Source organism: Idiotropiscis lumnitzeri, chromosome 14, assembly GCF_059441095.1.
Source record: "Idiotropiscis lumnitzeri isolate Australia: NSW breed Sydney's pygmy pipehorse chromosome 14, RoL_Ilum_1.0, whole genome shotgun sequence".
Taxonomy (NCBI): Eukaryota; Metazoa; Chordata; class Actinopteri; order Syngnathiformes; family Syngnathidae; genus Idiotropiscis; species Idiotropiscis lumnitzeri.
In genome coordinates, this window is record NC_142404.1 from 11,966,292 (window position 1) to 11,987,887 (window position 21,596).

Consider the following 21,596-nt stretch of genomic DNA (forward strand, 5'->3'; position numbering starts at 1 on the left):
CTTCATTTAAGCCAATCACTTGCATGCCCTGCTAAAGGAGATACATTTATTGGTCCACAGCCAAAGGATGATGTTCTTGCATCTTTTCCACACATATTGTTTTTTAACGGATACGAAGATCTGACGTGGGTCTAAATGCTCTTTTCTACTGCACTGCACCACCAACTCTAATTGTTATTGACATTTGTGGCGAATGTCCGTACAAAAAGTGAATGAGGATGTTTGGCGTGAGTCTCGGAGCTCTAACTGTTCGTAGGAATAAATTTTGCAGATTCACAAATGATTGTCAGTTTTCTCCATTCTGCCTGTGTTGAGCGAATATTTGGCTTTTGATGACTGCTGTGTATGGATGAGAGTTCATATTACGCATGCATCGGATACATATTCAAAATTATACAATCTGCAAGACATTTAGTTTGAAGGGTAATGTAAAATGAGCTTGAGATGACAAATTATACATTTATGTTATAAACTATTATTTTAGGAAATTATAAACATTTTATTTGGGGGGGGGGTCCCTATAACTTTTTTTCTACTCTTACTCTCACTGCAGGGCTCAGTGTGTTGGGTTTAGTGCACCGCCAAATATTGCCAGGATTCCAAGAGCGCATACCGTATGGATGGGTCACAGCACATTAATCAGTAACAAATTATGACAATAAACACACATTCCTACATTAGCACTTTTTTTTTGGTGACTATAGAAATTGCCGGAGCCCTGTGTCCTTTATTGACCTTCAAGAGTCATCCTTGAACATCAATAAAGTATCTCATCTAGTTCATCTCCTAGAGAGAAAAGGACCACTGCAGCAAAGTGGAGACTGCGGAGTCTTAACGCAGAAGCAGAATTTGCCTCCTCACTATAGACAAAAGTCAAGACGAGAAGTACACTAAAAGATTTTTGTTCCCCGGCGTGTTTTTTTTTTTTTTTTTCAGCGCCTCGTTGTGAATGAGGTGTTCAATACGCCATGGTTTTCGCAGTCCAGTTTTGAAGTCAAAAACCGAGCAACACAACGCGAAGTGTAACAGTCTCTTTAGTCTTTTTTACATACCGAGGCGGGAACTGAGGCAAAAAAAAAAGTCACATGATCTGATTAATTCACTATAAGAAGCTACTATATTTGATATGCATTTAAAAATTCATTGACTTTTTTTTTCTTCAATATTTTGGTTTGCATTTCTTGGACATTTGGAGGTGAACTGTGTTTAAATATTCAAATATCAAAATATATCCTTACCTTGTATCTGTGGGATGTACGGTGCCAACAGTTTGCTTCTTTTCTTCTCATAGCCCTTCTGAGTGATGTCCCCTGCACAGAGATGAAAAAACAGAGGGGGTGGGGAGGGAAGAGGGGCAGAGAGATGAGTCATTAGCTTAGATTAGGCCGTGCGAGTGCGTCACGGGGCGACTTGCACATTAAGCGATCTTCTTTTAAAATTGGGGTTAAAGATATAGATTGAGAACAGCGTGGTGGACACAAGCATTAGAATCCGAAGCTGGATAGTCTCTGGGGGGATTTACGCTGCAAAGCCCAATTTTCATATAATGCCTATTTTTTTCTGCTTTTTGCATAAACACTTTAATTTCCTATCTATTACTACAAAACAATAACTACTGATATTAAAATTAAAAAAAAATCATCAAAATAGTTCTTTTCATAGCTTATAAGAAAACAAAATTCCAACTTGAGGAATAAAAAAATATATATACTAACTGGGCCCTGTGAATTTCCACGGCAACAGTTTAGCCTCTTTGGAGATGCTCACTGTTGACAACAGCCCTGATTTAAATAAATATAGATGTGGCAAGGAGAAGTTAAAGTTGGCTGTGTGGAGGAAGATGAAAGAAAAAAAAACAGCTGTCAGAAAACACTGCTACACTGAACAGTCAACCGATATGACATTCATAATGCCGACAGGAGGCAAGAAACTTCTTGCAAAAGGTCAACGCAAACGGCTCGACAGTCATATTTCCACTCATGTTCGGTGAATAGGCCTCATCAGCGCATGACCCGAAATTGGACAATATATACGCTTCACAGCGGGGGTCGAGTGGAGGCTGAGGTCAAGTGAAGAGGCAAAGTTCAGCAGAGCTGTCGGAACGTAACAAACGACTCAAACAGAGTCAAGTCCTCGCTGTTCTTTGTTTTTATATCTAAATAATTGGCACCATTTTAGAAATTGTACATTTCATTTTAAATCCTGTGGTACTTTGAATTCTAAGTGCACCTACTGTGAATAAAAGTGCAATTATTTTTATTGTATTATATATTTGTGCATTTATTTATCCAGTCATGTATTAAAAATTGTACAAATAAATAAATATACATATATTTTAGTGTTGACTTATGTATTTGTTATGACACTCCAAATGTTTTATTTGTTTGTCCTCCGGTTTTATATAGATTGTAATAAAGTCAGAGCTTTTTTAATGATACCACTTTGTTTTAACGAACGCAAAAAATATATTGTTTAACCATTATATCACTTTTATTGTTGGCATATATTTTTGGGGGTCTAACGACAATAAGTACAGCGAGATAGGAAAAGTAGTTTTTATTGTTGTATGCCTCTGACACTAACTCATTCACTACCAGCCGAGTTAAAAAAAAGAAAATGGATATTGGACGTCTTTATCCGTCAATGGTAGTAAATGAGTTAATCTCTAAAAAACACATTAAAATATATTAGAGCGCAAAAATAAATTGCAAACATAATGAATATAAAATTCTGTGTGTATTGTAGAATCTGAGTTAGACATGCCTTGGTGAGGAGGGGCGTGACGTCGGAGAGTCTGTGTGTGAATGTGTGTGTGTGGGATGTGGCTGACAGCAGCTTCTGCATGAGTGTATTCATTTTGATTCTTTTACTGTTTTCCAGACGTTGAATGATCGACCAGTGGCTCTTTTCCCACATGCTGCGGCGTCACGACTGACTGTAAAAACACATCAAACTACTGTACATACTCTCATATTGTTGCACTACTGAGTACACCGAGCAAAGAGTTCTGCTGATACCGTTGCCACTCTAGCATGGAGCGCCAACAATGCGGTAGTGTGAAGGCAGGTGTTGTTGTTGTCACACTTCTCCTGAGTCACCCCTGACAGCTGAATGGCGACACTGTTTAATGCCGAACAATACCCAGCTCTCCATAGGCTGCGCCTCCTGACCCAACACTGACTCTTCTGTCGTGACCGCGTCTCTCTGTCCGTGCACTGGCGCATGTCTATGTGCATACCAGGGCGTCAGCGTGCACGCACCACAGCATTACGCCTTGACAAGCACACAATGGGAGTACTTTTTTTTCCCCCCCAAATTGTAGCTTGTGGAGCTTCGAGGCCGAGTGCATCCTGATCCATGAAGTTATGTCTCAGTGGAAGCTATAATCTTTTGAGCCGGGAACAAACAGCTAAGTCTTTCAATGACCCTTTACCTGAATCTCACAGTGCACCAAAAGGTTTGGGACATCAAAGGAACACTTATTGTACGAAAGCGTGGCAATGGGAACATTTTGATACATTGAAACGGTCAAGCTTGACTGACTTATTATTTACTTGTCTTTTCCGCTGTCTTATCCATTTTTCATTGGCATAGCAGGTCAGCTGGAGCCCATCCAAGCTCACTTTAGGCGAGAGGTGTTTTGGGTCTGGAATTGGTCGCCAGCCAATGTCCGGGCACATAAACAATGGCACTAACATGTTTTGTTTTGTTTTTTTCAGAAGGGGAGAGGAAGCAGGAGCAAAGAGATTCAACGCAAAACCTCCTAACTCAACTGTAATAATGAAATAATGATGAAAACAGTAAAGATCACAAAAACAGCAAAACCAAAACAAAGTCTGATGCTGAGTCATATGCCAAAGAATAAAAATTTGTTTTCAAACAAGTTTTTAAAATGGGAAGCTAGGGGGCTTGTCAAACGACCGGCAACGGAAAAGGCTTGATCCCCTCTGAGCCTTCACTTTCCTTTGTATCTCTAATAGCGTCTGGTCCGCATGTACCGAGCAGGTGCGTCGGGGTGGAGGAGCTCATCGAGGTAAGTGGCGGCAAGGCCATTTAAAGATTCAAAAGTACATAATACATCTAATAAATCATACGAGTATTAGTCAAGAGGCGAGCAGCAGTATTTAGGACCAACTGGAGACACGTGATGGAGGATTGGCTGACTCCAAAATTAAGTGCTTTACAGTAAGGCATGAATTACTTTACCTTAATTAGCTGCCGAAGATGAAAAAAGTTGGATTTAACAACAGCACCAATTTGCCGCTCAATTTAAAGTCACTGTCCAGTTTAAGACCCAAGTTCGAAACTGTACGCTTTAGATAAGGAGCCAGAGGACCCAAGTCAGCAGGGCGGGAAGTACAAGAGCCACTGTGACCAAACACCAACTTTAGTTTTCTTTTCATTAAAATGTAAGAAATTCAGCGCATTCCAGCTCTTGATTTCCTGCAGGCAGGACAAAAGTGGCCTCACTGAGAATGCACATTTTTTGCTCAGCGGGACATATATCTCACAGTCACCCGCAAATATAACAACGAAGATACTGTGCTGCCCAATGGAAACTATGCATCTCCAAAGACATTTGAATTGTAATTGCTTATTTTTTTCATTATTCACTCTCTTTTACATACATAAAATCAACATTATTTTGAATTTAATTTTTTATGGTCAGGACTACTTTACTTTGCCTGCAGTCAATACCAGAGAGTTAGTGACTATAATTTGTACGTATATCACATCACTGTACGTTGTATGTTACGCCCACAACTGTGTTTCCCTGTAATTTACTTCTTACAGCAAAAATTCCAAAAGACAAAAGTGGACTTGCATTTTCCTGGTAAAGGAATCTGTAAGACATGGTGGCGGTTCCGTAAGGTCAATATGTAGCTTAGTGCCTTGGGAATAACAGGAAAGGGGTTATCTAAGGATGCCGTTTGGAAATGGAAGGGCAGCTCGTGGAAGAGTGGGTAGGTAGGGGTGTGTGTGTGTGTGTGTGTGTGTGTGTGTGTGTGTGTGTGTGTGTGTGCACGCTTAACACCTCCATCAAATTACACAGTCTCAAGAGACACACGGCAGCTTTCAGTGAGTCAACACAATACCAAACATGGGAGAAAAACCTTTACTTGACCTCCTTGCTCCCTCATGCTGACTCTAGGCTTTATGATGTAATTGAGCTGTGAGAAATTGTTAAAGTGCCGCAATAAGCTCAGTGGCGGTAAAGCGAGAGTGAGTTGTAGAAAATGATGAGAGGGGGGGGGGGGGGGGGGGGGGGGCTCAGCTGGAAGATGTCCTTAGCTTTCCCTGTCCCAATCAAAAACCTGCTCATTTGACCCTCCCTCTTTGCTTTTAAACTAACCTCTCCACTTTCTTGTCCACTCTTGAGTGCTGCGTGTCCACACATACTAAGCGTAATGGTCTTCTTCTGACCTCCAGACAGTCTTTATTTAAGCACATTCAAAGAGTCTTTCAATGAGGAAGAGAAATAGCAGGATGGCGGTGATGTCATGTCCACATTTTTGGCTCAGGTGCAGCTGAACACAGTCTGGAGGAACAATGCATTTTATATTCCGGGAGACTAAAAGCAGTTAGGTGTTACTCTTTACCGTAAACATTCCACTGGCCTGGCATTCAATCCCAATTTCCCCGAGTGCACTCTAAGGAGTGACAGCAAGAGAGTCACTATCCTCTGCTTTGTCACATTGACTTTAATTGACGGAGAGATATTGAGTAAAACTGACTGATGACTTTTTGGGGCGCAGTTCTTCAATGTGAATTACCCGGCATCAGCACAGATGGAGCTCTTCAGTCCAGATTCCAGACCGCTTCACAACCCAATCATCGACAATGACAACCATATCGAGTGTCTGTGAGAATTGCAGTTTATTGATCCAAAAGAACATTTGTAGTTGTTTATGATGCTAGAAATAGGTAGGATAATCAAGTCATTAAGAATTGGGTTGATTTGTTAAACTGATAGCGGATTAAATGTGATTTCAAACAAGTGAGGCAAATGGGATCTGGCCATTCAGTCTCAACTCAATTGCAGTCTAAGAAGTGCAACGTGTCAGCTATTGGCAATTTGAGTTGCACCCAAGCAGACTATGAGCGTATTATTCTGCTCAACATTGGCATTAAAATGAGGGTTCTGAACAGAAAGACAGAGCGAGAGAGAGAGAGAGAGAGTGAGAGAAAGACAGAAAGAGAGAGAGAGAGAGAGAGAGACACAGAGAGCGAGAGAGAGAGAGAGAAAGACAGACAGAGAGCGAGAGAGACAGAGAGTGAGAGAGATAGAAAGAGAGAAAGAGAGACACAGAGAGAGAGAGAGACAGAGAGAGAGAGAGAGAGAGAGAGAGACACACACAGAGAGCGAGAGAGAGAGACACACACAGAGAGCGAGAGAGAGAGAGAGACCCATTCCTTTAAAAGAGTAGTTCTTGGAAAATTTTACAATCCTCAAAATCAGGTTTGAAATACTTTCATAACTTAATTGCAATTAAAATCTCACTTTAGAATCACCAGTTTATCTATCTGACGTTAACAAACATAATTAACGAGTCATTACAGCCATATTGAGTTAGTAATGATGAGAACAATTGCTTGAGACCCGTGACTAAATCTCTAACCTGAGATTAGACGCTTGACAATGAAGCCCTTCCCCATCCACAAAGTCAGTACCTGTGCCAGGCTGATTCTCAATCTGCCAACACAGATGCCAGGGCAGCACGCAGACCGTCTGCTCTTCTGCCATAGAAAAATAATTGTATCGTATTTAGGCTGAACAGTGAACGGGCACATGGGCCAACAAAGCCAGATGTGTCCAGATGTCATCGCATCAACTCCCCCAACAATTCAAATGTTGATTTTATGCTTCAACATTCATATAGACCGTGCTCCCCCCCCGAGAGCAAACATGCATTCGAGGGATTATTTAAACACTGGCCTTGACCTATTTCATGCATTGTGGGAAAAGTTCTGAACAAAACAAAAGCTGAGCTGTAAGTAAAAAAAAAAAAAAAAAATGACAGAAGGAAGATCCAAACCAGAGATGCGACCACATGTCAAGATGATAAAATAAATAACCGAGCAGCTGTCGGTTAAGTCAGTGACGAATATAGACATGCACAGGCTGAATGACTCACGTGTTAAGGAGGAAGCAAAGAATGCATCGCCAATACAGACGGACAGACGGACGGACGCAAGATGCGGAGGCCAGTCGGAGAGAATAAACAGCAAAGGCTACCCGGCTAACAGGCAATCGAAGGAGGCGCTCCTGTCATAAGTCAGACCCTTCAGCATCCTTTTGTTTCCTTTGCAGTAGACTGAATGACCCCCATCTCCCGCACTCTCCCTTCCCAAAACACCCCCTCCCTCGCTGCTAATACCCCCTTCCCTCAATTGCACCCCCTTTCTTTGACTCGCACTCTTTCCATCCCTCCCTCTTGGCTAGGCTTTAGGATTAGGGTGTCAAAGCGGGCCCCTGACCCCACCCCCTCCCCACATACTAATTCAAAACACACACACACAAATACACCGGAAAACAACTGCGCTTGTTACAACATGCCTGTGCAGGTGAACTAGCACGGGACGCGTGAATGAGAAACTAATGAGCACTAATGGAAAAGTTTAATAGCATCTCTGATTACAAAAAAATACAAATAAAATGTGTTGATTGGTGCAATTGATCGTGAGAAAATATTGTTGATTAATCATGTTTTGCCGTCTAATGAAACAATTCAGCCGAGGGAAGTTGAGCTACCAGGATATATGACCCCGACACACCCCTTTGCAAAGTCGTGTGTCAAAGGGGACACGCGTTTATCATGTAAAATAAGACCAAGACCTTGATATATTCATTTCAAGGGCATTCAAGTGGCCTATAAAGCGCAATTAAATGTTTTAGTAAAAGTAAAATTGTGCACTCCTTCTTATAAATGGGATGTGGCAATGTTCACATTTTTATCATATTCAAACTCATTTTAAACGGGAGTCAGCAAACACTCGCCACTATCTAAACTGCCTCTGATGAACATGTTCTTTTCCAGATATTTTTTTTTCCAGCAACAGCGTGATGGGTTTGTGCTACCGCTAACTGGTTAGTTCAAACTGTTCATAATATGCTTCACGTCGATTAAGACCCCAGTAACAGTTTAACAGCAACAATATTTTTGATTTATTTTTTGCTTCCAACCTTTTGGAATTATGGCGCAAAATGGCCATGACAAAATCTCCCAAACACAATCGTACTATGGTGAACCCAATACATATTTTTCCCCTAGAAAATTATTTGAATCACGTTTTTTTTAATGTTTGTCCATTTTTTTTTTTTTTTCAGTTCGCGCAGCATTGTTAATTTGTGATTTGGACATCTTCCTCAAAGTCCTTCGGTTCTGGGCTTGAATGTCATCACCTTTCTGTGTGAAGGTTGCATGTTCTCCCCACATTGGAAGGTAACAGAAGAATCGAAATTAATTCGTAGGTGTGAATGCGTATACCTTTTTTTTTGTCTTTGTGTACAAGAAATTATCTTTTTACGCATTCATATTTTTGCAAATTATACCTTATATCTTAAAATGACTGAAATCTAATTATCCATATATATAAGGTTATATTATCATCTGGGGAGAAGAAAACAGGGTTCTTTATCTGAATTAAAAAAAAAAAAAAAAAATCATGGTTCTTTTCCTTATAAAGGACAATGGAAGCCTACGACTAAATTCAGTCCAGTCATGAGGGTTCAATGCTATAGGACGCGGGGGTCTTGTAGAAGTCCCAGCTGGTATGCCATCCTTTATGCATCTGCGTGAGTGTGCACGTGTGTGTTTTATGCCAGCAATCACTGGCCTATTCACCCTTTGCCATTACATTTCTATGAAGAACATGATGCCAATGGGTTCAATTATTGCTATCGTAAGCAGAATAATGAGCCCGAGTGCGCACACTCCAAACAGAAAACCCAGCGGATATCCTCTTGTGTCTTATTGCTCATTGAGGCTAAACGTCATGTCATTCCAGACTTGTGTGTAAGTTCAAACCGACACGAATTACACATTAAATAGCGTACAACACCAGCACGCATGTCCAGTGGCATTCGATTTAAAAATGTTGGGACAGTTTACAGTTTCAACAGTCCACAGACTTTTAATTACAGGAAAGCAACTTCATAATAATAAAGCAGGGGTGCAATGTTTGTCAAGTTGCTTATAAAGTGAATTTGTGGCTTCAATTAACGTATTGTACATGTTTGTACGTTGGATTTTTTTTTTTTTTATATATATACAAAGTATTTAAAATTGTAATTGGCTGCTGCTTGATGACGTCTCAGTTCGGCCTTCTGTTCTTCCGGCTAACGGTCGTGCAGTAATATGGATATAAATTCATGTAAAATGAACCCCAAAGTCTGATATATTAAATTAACTGCCCAAGATGAAACCGAAGGACATTTTTTCTTCAATTATATTAAGTTTGAATTAGTATGTAATTTAGTTAGTTTTTGTTTTTTTTATATTATTTTGTTAAGAAAAATCGTTTTTTCAATTTTAGTTATTTTGTTAGTTTCCATTAACTCAAGTAACCTTGCATCGTAACAACCTACATTTTTTTTGTTCACTTTTTTTAGACAATTAACTTCTATTGAAGATAAAACCATATTTCTCACATTATTGATCTCAAAGACACCATTATTGGAAAAAGACATCAGCGACAACGCATTGACGCACTTTCCATCATAGTCGAGGAGTAAACTGAATTTGACTCAACATGGCGTATTCTATTTCGAAGTATGGCGGTAACTGACCATACCCACATGTGCCATAATTATGCCACCGTGCAAACTAGCTCATTGCACGCTGCTCATAACCACCAAACTTAACATGTTATGCGGCGACGACACTCAGTATGTGCCAGCGGAAAAGCTTTATTTCAACCGGAATGCAATTTTACAAAATCCATTTCAATCCACCGGCTGCTATTTAACTTCAAGGCCAAATCCAATATGTGACTACGGAGATGTTTTGAAAGGCTCAAACCATTTTGAATGGCATGAATGTGCAACATGGAATTTTCTATGTGACAAGTGCATTACGGAAAGGACTGGGAAAGGTTAAGGTGGGTGGAGCGGCTGCAGGGAAAAAAAAACGGGTTGATTGACGATGACAACCAACATGACACCGGCTGAAGAAACTAAAGGCGGTGGGGAGGATGGAGGAAAATAGAGTTGACGTGGGATGATGTGACTACATTTGTTTTCTACTCTTGTCACATACACGCACAAAGGGCTCCTCTAAAGTCGCCATCCGTCAACGCTTCAAACCACACGGTGGCACCCCTTAAAATTAAGTAGTGCCAACGAATTAGGAGACTTAATGAACCCTCCATTACCACATTGCTAATACATAACCTGCTCATCACATTATGTGCACACACACACACGCACACACACACACACACACACACACACGCACACACGAGTCCAACATCCAACCCCCCCCCCCCCCCAGGCTTACGAGCAGACAGACAGTGTGAATAATGAGTCATTAGACGCAGCGCTGCCTAGGAGGCAGCTGCAGCTGTACACTGATTTTGCAAAGGAGACGACGAGGGGGGGTTTGGGGGGGGGGGATCATAATTAAGAACTAGCGATGCACACACTTGATACTGTATGCACATGACACCCTCCCATGCATGTCTGATGCTTGCGCAGATGCCTGATCATGTCTGAAGCAAAAACAACATCGGGACACAGACGTCACGAGTGCTGAGGTGATGTGGAGTACTACGGAGACTTACGATGCAATAATTGATGTGTACGTGCGTGCATTTGTGTGTGTTATGACAGTGTGTGATCAAGACCTCGGATGAACCTGGCTGCTCGAGGGTTGAGCGTTGGAATTAAAGGGGAAGTCAACCCCGAAGAATTCTTTGCAAAAATAGCTTCTATGTGCCTTCACGAGTCTGATTACGGCATTCTGATTGATATTGTATCTGTGGAATATGAGTTCAACAGCAAAATCCACCCGTTTTTAACCAACTCTGGGGGCGGCCATTTTGTCACTTTTGTTGACTGGAAATAGCATCACAGTTGCTGAATGCTCAGGTAACAACCAATCGTAGCTCACCTGTTTTGTTTTTTTTTTAAACTGAGCCAGGATTGGTCGTTACCTGAACCCTGATGTCATTTTCAGTTGACAGGCAAAATGGCAGCGAACAAGTTAAGCATTTACTGTGTCTCAAAAAGTGTGATTTGTGGAGTCAAGACAACTCCGTGACAAGCGTGACCAGCGTGAGAGATTCACACTGTAAACTCAAAACATCACAAGATGAATCTGTTCTCAAAAATGATGCAACTCATTCAATCTAAGAGCTTGTGCTATCGAGTGGAATGGGAAGCTACTGCGAGCTCATGCAACTTCATGGCAAGCTCTACACACTTCCTGGTGGATGAGATACGAGCGGCCCTGTGGGCACTCCTCAAAGCTCTGTACGGTCTTAGAGGCTACGGACAGATTTATTGTATTCTTTGCATGGTGATTACCATATGAATAAGCATGTTTTTCACTGGCCTAACACTGGCTTAGCCATAAAGCACCTTGTCTATACACACGCATATAAACACCTTGGCTAGAGCGAGGGATCGCAGGGTGTGGGGGAGTCAGGATTTTTCTTTTTTGCATGAAACAAACAAAAAGCTCAGAATCTCCACATGGACACCGTGGTGAATCCAATTAAGGGCGCACAAATAGATACTCGTTTTAGACAGCGCTAGTCACCCACTACAAATGTGTGACGGGCCTTTAGTTCCTCAATCAGACTTGGACTCGGCCTTTGGAAGGCCTTAGTGTGCGTGACGTGCATTTACCTTTAAAGGGGATGTGTCATTATGGAAAATTGACTTTGCATAGAAGTAACCGGTTCTTTGGAAATTAAAATAAGAAAAACTTGATCTGCTAAACAGCCACTTTCAAGCAATGAGTACACACTATCTGAATCACTCTCATGCAGAGGCACTTATGGGTCAAACACCACTGCTATCATCTCAAACCAAAAGGTAAGCGGAGCTGCACTGATATTTTTTGGATACGCAGATTAGCGTTGGCTAACAACTTCAGCCCCTGATAGATAGCACATAAATGACCGTGAAATAAAGTTTTTGACACGGTGTGGTTGTGTTATTTGTTATGATTTGATGTGATATAGTGCCTATGAGAAAATTCATAAAACTATCCATTTATTTCTAAGAAAATGAACACTGAAGTCTTCATATGCCACAATACAGGCGTATAGTCTGGAAAAGGGTGGAATTGAGACATGCATTTTAAGTGCCGGTACTTGAATAAATTAAGTTTGACAAAGAGCTCTGACTGAAAAAGAAATTGCCATGTCTTTTTAATAACCACACCATCCAGTGTCATATAACCTCCCTTTGGTGAATGGGGACCAGCCGCATTTTCGCGGATGAATGATTGCTCATTTGAAAGTCATCAGTGTGACACTTTCACTGTCGTTGGGACACCAGCAGATTGAACAGTGATCATCTTCGGCACTCATTGCAATTATGAAAGGGGTCTGATTGCGGTCTCCAGGGCGAGTGTGACGGAACTGTAATGTGGCTCAACACGGACTTTGGGTGTTCTTTAATGAGCTCTGAGATGGCAGGTACAGCTACACGTACAGTGTGAGTGACGTTTCTTACTAAAAAAAAAAAAAAATTAAAAAAGGCCGCTACAAACAAACCCAGCCATAAAATAACTTGTTTTCACAGACACAAGACTCACTATGATATACGGAAATATAATTAAATGCATATCAACTACATCCAAAAGTAAATGGTAGAACAGGGGTGGGCAAACTTTTTGAGTGGCGGGCCACAATGGGTTCTAAAATTTGACAGAGGGGCCAGGCCAGAAGCAGATGGAAGGAGTGTTTTGGTAACCGCACCTTATCGGAGAAAAAAAATACATTTAATTTCAAATGAAAGTGAATAAAAGCATGCCAACAATATATATGTCTTTGAAAAACCAAAGTATTTATAAAATAAAACATTAACAAAGTTTATTCATTTATTTATTTTTTTTAAGTTCGGCGGGCCGGATAAAAAACGTTTAACGGGCCACATGTGGCTCCCGGGCCGTAGTTTGCCCACGCATGTGTTAGAACAATGCCATTTTATTTTCTTGGCGCCTCAAATTCAAGCCGGTCACAGTGACTGAGATTGATTCACAAATACACCAAAGTTTAATGGGCGGGACCGCGAGGCTTAGCATTAGAAATATATCTCACGCAGCAGCACTCACAGTTACGTGTATGTGTTTCCTTCCGAGTGGGATCTTAATGAGGCTCAGCTCTAACAAAAGGTCAGGCAATTAAAAAGAATTTCAAGTTAAATTATTCACAGACTCGTGGAACGACTGCATCCACATCCTTCCTTCAGCCGGACGTTCACAGATAAGAATCATCTGTCATTTGTAACCAAAAGAAACACAGCTCATTGCCAATGTATGTCAGACTGGCATTTGGAATCGCTTGCAAACTGCACAATCTACCGTAATAGAGATTGGAATTTGCATACCGAGCCAATATCTCACCGATGTTATTGCCGAGTAAAAGCCGGATAACCCTGGTTAATTATACATTAACTCGTATCGTGTCATCTCTTGCTAAATAAATGACACTACATTGCTTCATTTCTTAATTGGATTAGTGTCTCTGAATTGTATATTCAATCTTTTCATTTAATATTACCGGCCGAGCAGCTCGCCCCTGTTTTGGGCTGACAAACAAAAACAATGAGCATCAAAAAAGCAACAGATTTGTACACACTGGCTTTCAAGGAGAGTTTCATTTTGTTTTTAAACTTGTATGTTCATGAATTACATTTGGGGTTAGCACGTCTATCGCACAGCTCTCAACGTCATGGTTCAACTCTCGGCTCCGGGCTCACTTTGCAGACTTGGGCATGTTCTTCGTTACTTGTGTTACATTCCAAAAAACCAATGTGAGAGGATAAGTGACGACTAACTGTTCAGAAGTGTGACTGTGAATGCTTCTTAGTCCATATTTGTCTTATGTCTGGCAGGTGATCACTGCAGAGTGTTGTTCACTAGGGTCAGCTGAGATCTTCAACAAACCCATATGAGCAATATAAAATTGGGTGGATAGAATAAATCAACTAAATCCATACAGTGTATATCTATAAACCTAAAGAACACTACTTTGTAGTTTTAAGGGAATTGGACATGGACCATTTTTCTCAAGCCTGTTTCGGTTTAAAAACTTGTCCCTATTTTAGGGCATTGCTTACAATTATGTGAAGCTTGAGTAGAGCGTAGAAAGAGTCAAAGCAGAGAAATCTGCTAATGGAAGCATGTAATTGTATGGTGAAATCTGCTTTAGATTCCCACTTGAGCGGAGATAAACAATCCAGTCCTTACATAGCTTTTCTGTGCTTGATGCCTTTCGCATAGTTTGCTATTTCTGGCAGATAGTTTTCAAGAGTTTCTTCAAAAGTAGGAGGCTCCTCTAAAAATAGGATGGATGAAGATGACAAAAGTATATATATAAAAAAAAAAGAACATAGTCATTCTTAGATTATAGCCTCACACATTATTTTCTTCATCCCAACCAAACATGGCTGCATTCCACAATGTATGACCTCAACTATTTAAAAAAAAAAAAAAAAAAGAAAAAAAAATGGGGGGGGGGGTGCGCTTTACTTTTTCCACTCATATTTTTGTCAGATAAGGCACAGAGCACTTCCACACGGCTCAGCATTCCCCCCGAGGCCACCTGGCCTTGGCGTGGAACCTGAATGCGGTAGCATGAGGGGAGAAGATGAGCCTTTGAAGTGCAGAGAGATGAGCTGGTGGGGGGGGGGGGGATGAAGGGTGAGAGCAGGAAACGGGGCGCAGAAAGCTCGCTAGAGGTGAGATATATTGATTGAGCAATGGGAAACAAGACAGACAATACAAATAAAGGAAGAGATCTGAGACAGGAAAACCAGGGCGAGGCAATGCACTTTGAAGTTAACCAGCCTGCCCACATGCAACGTCTGCAAAGGAGCAGACAATGAATGTTAAGAGCAGCTATAGCTTCTTAGCTATTATATCCTGGCAATCCTATTAAGATTGAACACGATCTTCTGGTTGACTAGATCTGTCAACTTAGTGCAACACAGTTTGAACAAGGAAGTGTGTAACACATGGCCAAGACATAGAAGACAGTTATTCGTCATGTCAGGGGCATGTAAACATCTTTTTTTTTTTTGTGCTATGATTTAACATGCATGAAGTAAAAGGTTCCCTGTTTGGTTCAATAGTAATCATCATGATTTATGATATACATTCATAGTAAGGCCACGTTTCATTTCTATTGCATCATTTTACAAATGGACAATTGTGATGTGGAATGATATGTTATGCGTCATTATCACGAAGCACCAAAACAAACAAGGAAATGGCACCAGAGACACGAGGAAGCTATTCAGGAGCACATCATTTTATACCTAAAATAAAATGGTTACATTTAAGGCGTAATGGAAAACAATTGTGATTTTAAAAAACAATGATGCCAAGAATGAGAGATCTATCAGTTATCTTTCCTTTGCACTCGTGTACTTGCTTACAGTTGCCACTCACTTCCTGCTCTATTGTGTGGAGTGCTGGTTGCAAGGACAGGAAGTGGCCTTTTTGTTTCCTCTTTGTCTTTCCTGTTAAGGTAGGAAGGAATGTGCGTAGATACGAGTGATGGTGGGGAGGGACACACACACACACACACACACACACACACACGCTGAATTATTTGTCCAAAATGCACACATATGCATACGCTAAAAAGTGAACGGCTGCAGAACAAACAAAAAGACACCACCAAAAGATGATGGATTTATTCAGGAAACGGCCAGCTAATCTAGTGGAAAGAGCCAAAAGCGATACAATGTAACCTTCCGCCTAAAATATACCTTAAAATGCCTCCAACTTTTTTTTTTTTTTAATATTAAACATTTTTAACTGTCATAAAACTTTAGGCTTCAACCACTGTATTGAACTAAATCAAACAAAAACAAATAAAACGGCACACCCTTTGAAGGTGCCTGGCATGCGAGGGAATACCGAGGTGTTTATAGAGTGAAACTCTCACTGAGTGGTGTTTTATTGGTGTGGGAAGAATTAATTAAGTTTGAGGTTACTGTACTGGTCAGTAAGTCTGCCCGACCATTCTGAGTCTCGTGGTTGGAATCGTGTGCCGTTCGCACGTTCCCCCTTGTTTTTATGGGCTTTCTCAGGTGCTTTGACTTCCTCCCAAAAACTGCTGTTGGTGCAAAAAATCAAATCCAAACTGCTCGACTCTTGGGAAATTCAACAGTATTACAGTCGCCCTAAATGCAAGGTAAGCTGCAAAGTTGAGCAACTAAACAGTTCTGGTTACTATTTGAGGAAATATGATATCCATGTCAAGCAAAACATTCAATTGGATCGGTTTTGACGCTTGGCTGTTCATCCATTCAAGGTCACGGGGGAGCTGGAGTCCATCCCAAATGATTTTGAATTCATTTTGAGTGACAGGTGGGGTACACCCTGACCTGGTCACAAGCCAATTGAAGGGCCCGCAATTACAACCCACCTACACCCAAGAACAATTTAAAAGTCTTGAATGAACGTAACGTGCAAGTTTTTGGAATGTGGGAGGAAGCGATTGCATTCGGGAGAAAGCACGGGGAAAACATACAAACTCTACACAGCAAGGCTGGAGCTGAGATTCAGTCCCTCAACCTCACCCTGCAGCCCCCGGCCGTTCAGTTGATTCAATTTCAAGATTCACCAGAGTGGAATTACATTAAAGGCAGACTGTCATCTTGTCAGGCCAGGTCAGCCAGCCTCTCAATATTGATTCATGCATTCACCGAGGCCACTGCAAATGTGGAGTTATTTTTTGGCGTAAACCACTCCAACATCTATTAATTCATCCATTAATTCATCTACTGTCACAAACGTCTGATAGCCTAAAGAAGATGTTCCGGCTAGTTCATCACCAACGCGCAATGAAAAAGATTCAAATAAGAAAGCTTAATATTTATGAAAACAATGAGTCAAACGAAACCCACACAGACAAGTTCCACCTGACGGACGGGTTTCTAGTCATGAAGATGACAGAAACTAGAAGGAGGGGAGGTGCCAGAGCTGAAAAGATTGATTTGTCTAAAAGAGTGTAATGAATTCTTTGTGGCAAAGAGGAAAGCTGCCAAATGTCAAGTGGTGCGTTTCGAATAAAATCATCAGGGGAATGACACAAGCAAACAAATACTGTAGCAGCCGGCAGTGGGCCAGTTGACCAATCATCAGTGTTTTTCTTGTGATGTGGTCACATGGTTGCATGGCCACTCGGGAGGTTGAGCCACAGCTAGGTTCGCACTTAATTCCGGGACGTTTCTTTTCATTCTACGGTACTTGAATTACGATCCACGTTAAATCCTGTCATTTGTCGGTGCACTCTACACGGCAAAGGTTCCAATGTGCATATTGATCCTGAACAAAACTGAATCATAGCCAATCGAACATTAGTATTTTTAACACAACATCTTGAATGCCACCTAAAAGGCGGAGTGTCTGTCTCTTAAAAATAGACGAAGCAAACAAAACAAGAAAAGCCGCTCATCTACTCAAAGGTTTCATGGACGAAACATTTAAAACACACAATCTCATTGGACGACCATGTGCATGTATTGTTCTAGAAGGTGTGTACCTTCTCAGGAAAAACGTTTGACCTAGGTGGAGCATGAGGAGGAAAAGTATCTATGGATTACCATAGGAAAGAGACGACGGAAAGGTCCTGACCTCTTGTCACCTCAGCTGTTCGTGGAAATTCAATAGAGACAATAACTAATAAGCAACGCATTGTAGCAGAAGCATGGCAGATCTAGTGTCACTGACAGAGGAAGAGGAGGTGGGTAAAAGCAAATGAGAAAGCTTGTGTGGGACCAAGGAAGGGAGAAAAAAAAAAAAAAGAGTACAAATGCAACGATAGAAATTGGATTTACAAATGGGTGGAAATGAACAAAGACAGCTCGCTGTCTTTGTTTATGAGCCCTGCGAGGCCAATCCCCTCCTACATGTTGGATGTTAAAAAAAAACAGATCTATTGCGTTCCCTTCATCCCTCCCTTTCTGCTTTCCACTTATCTTAACCCTGCACTGGTCTTCTTCGCCTGTTAAGGATTCCCGTTTCCATGTCATTCTTGAATATCTTTGTGGGAGTTGGCAAGACAAAGGCCAGTTTCAATCATTTCTAGAAACATTTTCTTGCGGGAGGGAGAATTCCATGGAGTGCACATTTCATTAGTGATAAAGGATGAATGTGTGCACATTCATGGCAAAGAGGATAAACTGCGTTAGGGGAAACTGCGACAACGCCAGTAGAAGCAGTGCGGGACATAGTGGAGGAAGCTGGCTGAGAGAGAGGGACACACAGAGAGAGACAGAGAGAGAGACAGAGTGAGAGAGAGAGATGCACAGAGAGAGACACAGAGACACACAGAGAGAGAGAGAGAGTCAGAGAGATAGACAGAGAGTGAGAGACACAGAGAGAGAGAGCGAGAGAGACAGAGTGAGAGAGAGAGAGAGACAGAGACACAGAGAGAGAGAGAGAGAGTCAGAGAGACAGAGTGAGAGACACAGAGAGAGAGAGCGAGAGAGACAGAGAGACAGAGTGAGAGAGAGAGAGAGATGCACACAGAGAGAGAGACAGAGACACAGAGAGAGAGAGAGAGAGAGAGTCAGAGAGATAGACAGAGAGTGAGAGACACAGAGAGAGAGAGCGAGAGAGACAGAGAGACAGAGTGAGAGAGAGAGAGAGAGAGAGAGACAGAGTGAGAGAGAGAGAGATGCACACAGAGAGAGAGACAGAGACACAGAGAGAGAGAGAGAGCGAGTCAGAGAGATAGACAGAGAGTGAGAGACACAGAGAGAGAGAGCGAGAGAGACACACACACACACACACACACACACACACAAAGTGAGTGAGAGTGAGAGGGAGAGAGCAAGAGCAAGAGAGAGAGAGAGCGAGAGAGCACGAGCATGTTTTTGCACTTGTAGATTCTTCCCTTTTTAAAGTTAAATACTAAAGGACAAAGTATTGTAAAAATGTTCTGCCTGGAATTCACTTCTTTGTTGTTGTAAGCATTAAGGGATCAAACACACCTTGTGTGGGTTTTCTCCTGATTCTCCAGCTTCCACCAACATTTCAAAAACACGCATCTTTGGTTCACTGACAATTCTATACAGTCCAATGGGGTACATGCGAGAAAGCTCGTTTGTCGTTAAGTGGAATTCGACCGACTGACGACGACCAATGCATGGTTTGCCCCACAATAAAACACACAACTTTCTAGATGAAGGCAGAAATAAGTTGTTTAAAATAAAAAAAATATCATGTGCTGCATTCTACCCTGAAAGGGCCCTTAAAGTAGGGCCACATGCGTCAATCGAATTATGTTAACGTCTAACTGAACGCACAGTAGTTATATCTAGAGTGGGATTATAAATTCATAAATCAACCATGACAAGAAACCAGCTGATCCCAACCATAAACCATGCCTGATGCATCCCAGAAAAACCGTCACGCTTTGTTAATCTCCTTGTATTGTTTCAATCTGTGAAAGTGTTGTTCGGGAACTCGAGTGCTTGGCTTTCATAATTGTGACTCATTAAAAAATAAATTATGAAAACGTTTTGGCCATTTTCCTTATCTTACTGTAGGTCCTCATGTTCATTCTAACTGATTCATTGAGTTAGCACCCGAGTTATTAGTTATTATAGTTAAGGAATTTTTATTATAATTAGTATTCTGTTTTGAGTATTGTCTTTTTAAAATTTTATTAGTTTTAATTCGTTTTCATGGCGGGTTTGTTAGCTTTAGTGTTAGTTTTTGGAAGTGATTTACACATTCAAGATTTTTTTTAAAGAAGACCGTGGTAAGTATTGTGCAGTGAAAATGAAAAATATTTCAAAACATTCTGATAATACAGGCCATAGTTTACGGTTTCAATAGTCCAAAGACTTTGAATCACAATAATACCGCTTCTAAAGTTAGATGCAGGCATCCACGCATGATTAGTTAAAATGTATTGATTAATGATTCCTCAGAGTGATTTTCTCATTTCATAAATAATCGTTTCATTAATTATAACTATTCTGATTTTTTTTTTTAAATCACAAATTTTGCATGCTCATTTTAATCTCATAAAGCCCACTTGTCCATTTTACAAATCAAATGGGGCCAGAGAGCACAAAAGTTTACCCAGCACTGATCACACGTGCGCACACACACACGCTGCCTCGATTTGCGTGTTCCACACAGGAAACAGCTGTCCTGGTAATTGCTGTTTTCGATGCGTTTTAAAAATGTATGTGTCACATCTTCCCTGAACTGATGCATGGCCTGTTGCAGATCGTTTGCCCAATGTTTTGTGCGTTTGTTGTGGGCTGTGTGCGTGTACAGCTGCTGCCCACGTGGCTTATGTCGGCGCAGTCACAACAACTTGCGACATTTACACGCCGCCCAATTGGCGTTTTCAAATCCAAACTATTCCATCCTGGCTGCCTCTGCGTAAAGGAGCGGTTAGAAGAGGAATATCTTGTCCATTTCCCAACTGCCAGCTGTCACTCAAGTCGACAACTGCTTCCAAGCGCACACTATGCAAAACCTTCACAAATGCAAAGCGAGTTCATGGCTAAAATGTAAAGTGTACACACGGCTAGACTTACATATGTCTAATAGTGCTTTACTGAGATCATCAAAGTTCACACAACTTTAGTGCAATCATCCAAGGATTCATTTCATACACAAGACAACTCAATGTGCTTCACAAAAGCAGACACCACAGGGAGTGTCGAAAGAAAAAATTAAGAGTGTATTGTCGTAGGGGAGGAGGCCCGTTTCTCCAAAACCCTCACCCAGCAGGCAAGCATGGACTCCAGATAACAATGTAGGTTGTGTTTGTTTTGCGAACCTGCAAAGCCGGTTGTGTGTTTGTTCTGGACCCCCCCGCCCCCGTATCTCCCCTCAACGAGGAAAGTGGGAGCACAGCCTGTGGAATCAACGCTCCCTTCATGGAAGATTTCATACCGCATACCCAAATACAGTATATAAATGCAGAAGGGGAGCGCTTCACTTTTTTTTGTTAACAATGTAAATTATACCAGAGCAGATATGAGTGACCTAATCTCAATAACAAAGACGGCGTGAACATACAATATCTTCTAATCCAGGCCCCCTAATCCACCCTGATTCTCTAGATTATATACATAACCTAAATAGCATGCACCTTACTTTGCAAATCCCTTTCAAACCTGAGTTGTTCCCACTCTGTTGGTATTATCGTCTTCCCAATACATCGTTAATGTCTGATGACGGAAATGGTCCGAGAAGGATTACATTTCAACATACATTCGTGCGCTCAGTACCTTTAACTGTCAGTCATGTTTTATCCCTATATAGCAGCTACGAAGTGGGATTGTATATAAAAATGACGGAGTATATTTTACATTCGTCTATCAATCCATTTTTAATCTCTGCCTCTCTCTCTCTCTGCCTCTCTCTCTCTCTCCCAAC

At 41.3% G+C, this 21,596-nt stretch overlaps 1 protein-coding gene across 4 annotated transcripts in view; it reads right to left on the bottom strand.

The window, feature by feature from the left end:
- dip2a (DIP2 acetate--CoA ligase A) overlaps positions 1 to 21,596 on the bottom strand; it is a 69,392-nt gene that overhangs the window by 30,887 nt on the left and 16,909 nt on the right. For all 4 annotated transcript variants that reach the window (XM_088315490.1, XM_088315492.1, XM_088315491.1 and 1 more), the window contains exon 2: positions 1,239 to 1,310. In XM_088315490.1, coding sequence (XP_088171616.1) covers positions 1,239 to 1,310 — 72 coding nt within the window. The remainder of the gene's footprint in view (positions 1 to 1,238; positions 1,311 to 21,596) is intronic.